Consider the following 9,003-nt stretch of genomic DNA (forward strand, 5'->3'; position numbering starts at 1 on the left):
AAAGAGGATGCTTTGCCATCGTGTGTGTGAGTGCACGAGAGAGGGAGAGGAAGAGGTGCATGCGTGATGGCAAGTGTTACGGTTGAATAGTTTAACAAAACAGTTTTAAAATAGTTCTTAGGCTATTTAAGCATGCAATTTGTGTCCATGTGTAGGCTATAAGCTACACTTTTGAGAGCCTAAAAGGCGCGTTAATAGCCAGCTCAGGACACGATTTTGTTCAGGTCGGATTCAATTACGGTTGGCCCTGGGTGCATGTAGTCTTTTCTGACAGTCCGCTTCAAAAAGCAGCAATTAGACTTTTTGACGTTCGATATCGCATAATTTAGGACTTGTCTGTACTATGTCCGCCGAGGTGTCCCGTTATTCACAATTGGTGGAGGCAGAGAACTCCTGACACGCAGCACCCGAGTTTGTGGGATAACTAGTAAACAGCATCAGTAACGTGCATCAATCGGGAATTGGCTAAATGAAGGAAGTGGGTGCTTTACTTATTGATCCGGATCAAAGAGACAATAGCTTACAAAGTGGTGTTTTTGTAACTTCCGTGTAGATGATTGTGATTCACTGCAACTTCAGCAAAGTAGGCTACCTTCCTTACCTTCGAAAAATAACTCCGTAGGCTACAGCTGAAGCCCAGTCTGCCTCAGTGAGAATCCTAAACTTTGTTGAGAATCCTAAACTTTGTCTGTGTTCAGTCTTCGATCCTGATTGGCTGCTTTCGTGCTAACTAACAAATCAGACGGTGTAGTGGGCGGGACAATGCTCTTGACCACAGAGTAGCAAATTCAGGGAGTGAGAGACGCTTTACAGACAAAATAGCGCATTTCATTCTTTATCCATTTCAATATCGGCTTATCGGTGGAAAAAATGACCGATACCAATTATTATAAAAATGCTAAATATCGGCCCTAATAATCGGCCAGGCCGATAATTGGTCAACCCATAATTATGACATCATTATGTATCTGGCTCCATCTCCATGGAAACACCCCTGTGTGCCTGTCCCAAATGTTCTGTGGAACTCCCCCAGTGTTCCGAAGTCAGAGGCAGCCATTAATCCACAAATAGAAGAGGAAGGAACAACATGGGGGAAGTGTGTGTGTGTGTGTGTGTGTGTGTGTGTGTGTGTGTGTGTGAGAGAGAGAGAGACGCAGCAGTAGAGACACTCACCGTCTTGGCTCGCACGTCATATCCACACTGTGTGTTTATGACATCCTCCTGCAGAAAGAGAAAACAGACTGTGTGTGAGTGTGTATCACTGTGTGTGTGTGTGTGTGTGTGTGTGTGTGTGTGTGTGTGTGTGTGTGTGTTCCTCCTGCAGAAAGAGAAAACAGACTGTGTGAGTGTTTATCGCTGCGTTTGGACTGTGGGCAGGGAGTCAGACCAAACAAGGGAGTTTACCGTCGCCTGGGTAACCCTGAGGTCAGCATGCGCCGGTCAGATAAGAGCCCACAGCCCTCACAAGGCGTCTGCAGGAAACGGTTTCAGAGCCACGAGCTAATGCAGCCTCATTATGGTGCTAATGCACTCTCATCATGCAGCCTCATTATGGTGCTAATGCACTCTCATTATGCAGCCTCATTATGCAGCCTCATTATGGTGCTAATGCACTCTCATTATGCACTCTCATTATGCAGCCTCATCATGCAGCCTCATTATGGTGCTAATGCACTCTCATTATGCAGCCTCATTATGGTGCTAATGCACTCTCATTATGCAGCCTCATCATGCAGCCTCATCATGCAGCCTCATCCTCATTATGCAGCCTCATCCTCATCATGCAGCCTCATCATGCAGCCTCATTATGGTGCTAATGCACTCTCATTATGCAGCCTCATCATGCAGCCTCATCATGCAGCCTCATTATGGTGCTAATGCACTCTCATTATGCAGCCTCATCATGCAGCCTCATCATGCAGCCTCATCATGCAGCCTCATTATGCAGCCTCATCCTCATCATGCAGCCTCATCATTGAGCTTCATCATGCAGCCTCATCCTCATCATGGAGCCTCATCATGCAGCCTCATCATGGAGCCTCATCATGCAGCCTCATTATGCAGCCTGATTATGGAGCCTCAGCCTCATCATGCAGCCTCATCATTGAGCTTCATCATGCAGCCTCATCCTCATCATGGAGCCTCATCATGCAGCCTCATTATGTAGCCTCATTATGCAGCCTCATCATGCAGCCTCATTATGGAGCCTCATCATGCAGCCTCATTATGCAGCCTCATCCTCATCATGCAGCCTCATTATGCAGCCTCATTCATTATGCAGCCTCATCATGCAGCCTCATTATGCAGCCTCATCCTCATCATTAGGGTTGGGTATCGTTTGGGTTTTATCCGATACCGGTGCTAAATCAATACTTTAAAAACGGTGCCGGTGCCTGAACCGGTACTTTGTTTTTAAAATGTTTTAAATTAAAATGGTCTAAAGCATGAATTGCTTTTTTTTTTATCGATAAGACAATTTTGAACATGAAATTGAACTGTTATGTTCAATTTACTATCAATATCTCATTGCTCCTATGAATAATACATTTAAATGTTAAAACAGCTTGCCATGCATGCACACACAATGGTGAGCTCTGCTTTCAATTTTACCCAGTGTAGGCGGTTTGCCATAATGCATGTTAAAACCGCTTGCCATAAAACTGCCAGGTCATGGACAACGGCATTTGCAAGCAAGCTAATCTAACAGAGACATTTATTTTCCAGTTAATTCAGTGTGTTCCCAAATGCTTCAAGAAATTTCTTGTCTTAACCCATAACACGCAGTAGTTTTGAACATGTTAGGCTACATGTCGGTGTTGAAGTGTTTAGATTCCCAGTGCTAGCCTAGTATTTTAACAGCAACTATGGCTATTCGCTAACACTAGTCAGCTGAGTTTAATTAGCGATAATGTACGGAGATGGTTTCGTAGCCTCTTTGACAGCTCAGTGACATCAGGTATGTAACCTACATATTTATGTTTTTGCCAGCTAACTTTTAACATGATATTCATATTCATTGTGATGCTATATGGGCCTCATGCACATGAAAGATTAATATCATGCCATTATGTTGTTTAAAATTTAACACACCGTGAAATAAAGTTTTGACCTTACAACTTTGCTGATAACATTTCAAATAAATGTCAGTTAGCGCATTAGCAAGGATATTGTGTAATGTATAGGCTAGCCTACTGTTGACGTTGTTTTATAGCCTTTTGCTTGTGTGTAGTTAGGCCCACTGCTAGATTTTTACAGGAGCTCGCGATATCGCTTTAAAGTAAGCTACTTGGGCTCACGCAAGCTGTCAAACACTGTCCACTCGCCTATGTGGTGCACCCCTCTGGTTTATACATCCAGTGTTTATCATATGTTAGCTAACTGTATCTGGATGTGTTGCTATCAGAGCAAGACGTTAGAGATGGCGCATGACATGCAGTGATGCCTCGTATAAATGTTTTTTTTTTTTTTTTTTAAAAACACTATTTAAGCACCGAAATGAGGCACTGAAATCCACGTTATTCGATGCAGTTACTACCGTTTGTGTCGGCACCGGTGCCATATTAGAACCGTGTTTCGGTGCCCAACCCTACTCATCATGCAGCCTCATTATGCAGCCTCATTCATTATGGAGCCTCATCATGGAGCCTCATCATGCAGCCTCATCATGCAGCCTCATTATGCAGCCTCATCCTCATCATGCATCCTCATCATGCACCCTCATTATGGAGCCTCATTATGGAGCCTCATCATGCACCCTCATTATGGAGCCTCATTATGGAGCCTCATCATGCAGCCTCATCATGCAGCCTCATTATGCAGCCTCATCCTCATCATGCAGCCTCATTATGCAGCCTCATCCTCATCATGCAGCCTCATCATGCAGCCTCATTATGCAGCCTCATCATGCAGCCTCATTATGGAGCCTCATCCTCATCATGCAGCCTCATCATGCAGCCTCATTATGGAGCCTCATCCTCATCATGCAGCCTCATTATGCAGCCTCATTATGCAGCCTCATCATGCAGCCTCATCATGCAGCCTCATTATGGAGCCTCATCCTCATCATGCAGCCTCATTATGGTGCTAATGCACTCTCATTATGCAGCCTCATCATGCAGCCTCATCATGCAGCCTCATTATGCAGCCTCATCCTCATCATGCAGCCTCATTATGGAGCCTCATTATGCAGCCTCATTCATTATGGAGCCTCATTATGCAGCCTCATTCATTATGGAGCCTCATTCTGGAGACACATCTGCAGCCTCCTGACGATTTTTATTTAACTTCTGGACTTTCAGCCTCGCATGACAAACTCAAAAATGAGACAACACCAGCAAACTCAGCCCTGACCACTGATCTGCAGCCTCCTGGGGATTTTTCGGACTTTCGGCCTTTGTGTGTGTGTGTGTGTGTGTGTGTGTGTGTGCGTGTCATACCGCTGGGTCCTTGGTGCAGCAGGAGAAGGGAACGCCACACTTCTCTCGGCTGGGGTTGGTGTCGGTGCAGTTAAAGTAGACATTCAGGTTCCAGTCGTCAGCATCAAATGCACCACAGCACTCCCACTGGCGGGAAGGAGACATGACGTTACTAAACATTACAGAGACACCAAACATCCACACACCACAACCCCAGCACTCCTACTGGCAGGGAAGAGATATGACATTACTAAACATTACACAGAGACACCAAACAACCACTAAAGTGTGTGCCAGCGTGTGACACACACACACACACACACACACACATGTTGAGTGGGCCTGTCTGAGTCAGTGTGGTGTGTGAAGGCTCTTATTATATTATATCGGCCTTGCTTTACAGAGAGAGAGAGAGAGAGAGAGAAGATGAGAGAGAGAGAGAGAGAAGATGAGAGAGAGAGAGAAGATGAGAGAGAGAGAGAGAGAAAGAAAGGGAGAGAAAAGATGAGAGAGAAAGGGGGGAGAAAAAGAAAGGATGGTAATAAAGACAGAGGGAGGAGAGAGGAAGGGAAAGCATAAGAAGTTGTTCAGAAAGTGAAAAAGAATGATACAAGACTCCCTCTCTCTCCCTTTCTCTCTCTCTCTCTGTCTTAACCTCTCTCTCTCCCTTTCTCTCTCTCTCTCTGTCTTAACCTCTCTCTCTCAAACAGCAGCCTGATACAAGACTCCCTCTCTCTCCCTTTCTCTCTCTCTCTCTGTCTTAACCTCTCTCTCTCCCTTTCTCTCCCTCTCTCTGTCTTAACCTCTCTCTCTCAAACAGCAGCCTGATACAAGACTCCCTCTCTCTCCCTTTCTCTCTCTCTCTTCAAATTCAAATTCAAATTCAAATTCAAAAAAAGCTTTATTGACATGACAAGAGCACTTGTGTTGTCAAAGCATACAAATCATAAGTAAGTTAGTGAGGAAACAAAGAGCATGAAAATAAGTAAGAATAAACAAATAAAAAAAAAAAAGTAAATAAATATAAATAAAATAATAATAAAATAAATTGATAAAATAAATTATAAGAAATAAAATAATAATAATAATAAAAAGATTAGAAATGATAGTTCTAGATGAGATGGGATTGAATAGGATTTAAGGTGGTGGAGAGGTGAGAGAATCTGTTCTTGCGTATGTGCTTTCTAACCTTAATTTGTGGCACATATAAACAAACTGAGCTGCTAGCTCAATTGTCTGTGTGTCCTCCTAAGAGGATTTTCATTTTGGAACTAGCATCTAGTGACATAAATTGTTTATTGTATCTGCTAAATCTTACATAGAAGTCGTTTCTCAGTAATTGATAAATGGGACACCTATGCAGAAAATGTATTTCATCTTCAACCTCCATTGTGTCACAGTACTTGCATAGGCGTTGATGTTTTATTCTCTCTCTCTCTTAATCTCTCTCTCTCTCTTAATCTCTTTCATGCCAGGCCATACTTTCTGAGAAAAACTGCAGAGAGGGCACTGTGTGTGTGTGTGTGCGTGCGTGCGTGCGTGCGTGTGTGCGTGCGTGCGTGTGTGTGTATATGTGTGTGTGTGTGCGTGCGTGCGTGCGTGTGTGTATACTGTATGTGTGAGAGAGAGAGAGAGACCCAGTAGGTTTACAGGTCATGCAATGCTGAAAGAATGCAGCCATATCTAGTAACCTAGATCCAGATTGCCATGGAAACAAATGAGTGCATGTGTGTGTGTGTGTGTTCTTATCTAATTTAATACATTACATACTCTATTTGTGTTTCACTGGAGAGCTGATGTTCACCCTCTCTCTCTCTCCATCTCTTACTCTCTCTCCTTCTCCATCACTCACTCTCTCTATCTTTCTTTCTCCCTTCCCCTCTTCCTCTCTCTTTCTCTCTCTCTCTCACACACTTTCCCTCTCTCTTTCTCTCCCTCTCTCTCTCTCTCACACACACTTACGTATTCCTGGGTGAAGTCGATGAGGTTCTGCAGGTCGATGTCATCACGGTAGGCTCGGATGTTGTTGTTGATAAAGAAGTTGAGCTGGTCTTTGATCCAGTCCTTAAAGACGAAGGCCAACACACCAGCTGTCAATTCCAAGAAGAAAATGATCCCTAAAAACACAGAGAACTGCACACACACACACACACACACACACACACACACACATTGGCCATAAGCTTCCTGAAGAAGATGATCCCTAAAAACATTGAGAACTGGAGAAAACACAGGTTACTACTACTGTGTGTGTGTGTGTGTCTGTGTGTGTGTGTATGCGTGTGTGTGTGTGTGTGTGTGTGTGTGTGTGTGTGTGTGAGTGTGTACTCACAAACTTGAGAAGGAAGGTGTTTTCTCGGAGGGCTCCGATGCAGCCGGCGAAGCCCAGGATGAACATGACTGCCCCCACCACCATGAACAGCCACACAGGGTCCAGCCCCCCCAGATCAGTGATGGATGACAGGTTGGACAGGACACCCTAGGGGGGGACAGAGAGAGAGAGAGGGGGAGAAAATGGGGGACAGATCATCATTAATTTGTCGTTTGTGTGTGGGTGTGTGTGTGTAGCTATGGCTATTTTACTGTACCCTCGCCATAGCCCACACTGTGTGTGTGTGTGTGTGCGCGTGCGTGTGTGTGTGTGTCTGTGCGTGTGTGTGTCTGTGTGTGCGTGTGTGAGTATGACTGTGTGTGTGCCTGTGTGTGTGTGTGAGCCCGTGTGTGTGTGTGTGTGTGTGTGCTCAGTGACCTGCTCACCTTCTCACTCCATGCCCAGAGTGCGATGGCCAGGAAGGCCATTCCCAGGAGCTGCAGAGGACAGAACAAGAGTTACACACACAGACAAGGCATACTGACACACACACACACACACACACACACAAACAAAACAAACAAAAAAAAGATGGCTCTTTGTAGAGCTCTACACTTTAGTCCAAAATATGTTCATTTGGGGGCAGCCATGGCCTACTGGTTAGCGCTTCAGACTTGTAACCGGAGGGTTGCCGGTTAGCTGCCTTGGTCAAGGGCACTTCAGTAGGCACGGCTGAAGTGCCCTTGACCAAGGCAGCTAACCCCTCACTGCTCCCCGAGCGCCGCTGTTGTTGCAGGCAGCTCACTGCGCCGGGATTAGTGTGTGTGCTTCACCTCACTGTGTGCTGAGTGTGTTTCACTAATTCACGGATTGGGATAAAGGCAGAGACCAAATTTCCCTCACGGGATCAAAAGAGTATATATACTTATATACTTATACACACACACACCTGCACACACACATACTCATAGTATCTGCATAGTAACCCTCTAGGGCCAGATTGAAAGGGTCTAAGGAATAAGGGAAAGCTTTCACACACACACAGAGTGTGGTCTATGGTGAGCTTCAGTAAACGCACGCACGCACGCACGCACGCACACAAACACACACAAAGTGGGCTATAGTAATCAAGGCATAGCAAAGTAAGGCAAGTTTATTTATAAAACGCTTTTCATACACAGGGTGTAATTTAATGTGCTTCACACACACACACACACACACACATACATACATGTCGGCTATGGTGAGGGTACATTAAAATAGCCACACACATAGTGTCGGCTATGGCGAGGGTACATTAAAATAGCCACACACACACACACACACATAGTGTGGGCTAGGGCAAGGGTACAGTAAACTAGCCACACACACACACACACACACACAGTGTGGCGATGGTACGAGTCTTCTCCTTCTCTCCTCTTCCACACCTCCAGTGCCTGGCTCTGCTGGGCGCCTTATCACTTTTATCTTTCTGAGGAATGTGTGTGTACTTCAGAACCCAGACTTTCATTTTATCTTTCCGAGGAATGTACGTGTGTACTTCAGAACCCAGACTTTCATTATGGAGGGAAATTCCCAGGCTCACTTGCCACTGCGTGCACACACACACACACACATACACACTGCGTATACACACACTGCGTATACACACACACACACACAAACACTGCGTGGCTGATAAACAAACACTCTTATCATTCCAAACAGCCCATCATAAGCGCACACACCTTGCACTGTGTAGGCGTAGCCTGGCTAACGCTAATTGAGATGGGGTCTGGGAACTACCCTGCACTGGCTAACGCTAAACCTCATCTCATTGAGATGGGCTCTGGGAACTACATGTACACCTTGCTCTGTGTAGCGTAGCCTGGCTAACGATGGCTAACGCTAATTGAGATGGGGTCTGGGAACTACATGTACACCTTGCTCTGTGTAGCGTAGCCTGGCTAACGATGGCTAACGCTAATTGAGATGGGCTCTGGGAACTACATGTACACCTTGCTCTGTGTAGCGTAGCCTGGCTAACGATGGCTAACGCTAATTGAGATGGGCTCTGGGAACTACATGTACACCTTGCTCTGTGTAGCGTAGCCTGGCTAACGATGGCTAACGCTAATTGAGATGGGCTCTGGGAACTACATGTACACCTTGCACTGTGTAGCGTAGCCTGGCTAACGATGGCTAACGCTAATTGAGATGGGGTCTGGGAACTACATGTACACCTTGCTCTGTGTAGCGTGGCCTGGCTAACAATGGCTAACGCTAATTGAGATG

General features: G+C 45.4%; 1 protein-coding gene across 1 annotated transcript in view; it reads right to left on the reverse strand.

The window, feature by feature from the left end:
* The window catches only part of tspan5a (tetraspanin 5a), a 36,959-nt gene that overhangs the window by 11,264 nt on the left and 16,692 nt on the right, over positions 1–9,003 (reverse strand). The window contains exons 2-6 of the mRNA XM_076288457.1: positions 7,173–7,223; positions 6,748–6,894; positions 6,378–6,548; positions 4,437–4,562; positions 1,174–1,221 (exon numbers count right to left, since the gene is read on the reverse strand). Coding sequence (XP_076144572.1) covers positions 1,174–1,221; positions 4,437–4,562; positions 6,378–6,548; positions 6,748–6,894; positions 7,173–7,223 — 543 coding nt within the window. The remainder of the gene's footprint in view (positions 1–1,173; positions 1,222–4,436; positions 4,563–6,377; positions 6,549–6,747; positions 6,895–7,172; positions 7,224–9,003) is intronic.

Source organism: Alosa pseudoharengus, unplaced genomic scaffold, assembly GCF_046254945.1.
Source record: "Alosa pseudoharengus isolate Yale_2024_CS ecotype anadromous, Long Island Sound unplaced genomic scaffold, YU_APseudo_1.1 YU_APseudo_1.1_scf_17, whole genome shotgun sequence".
Lineage (NCBI taxonomy): Eukaryota > Metazoa > Chordata > Actinopteri > Clupeiformes > Clupeidae > Alosa > Alosa pseudoharengus.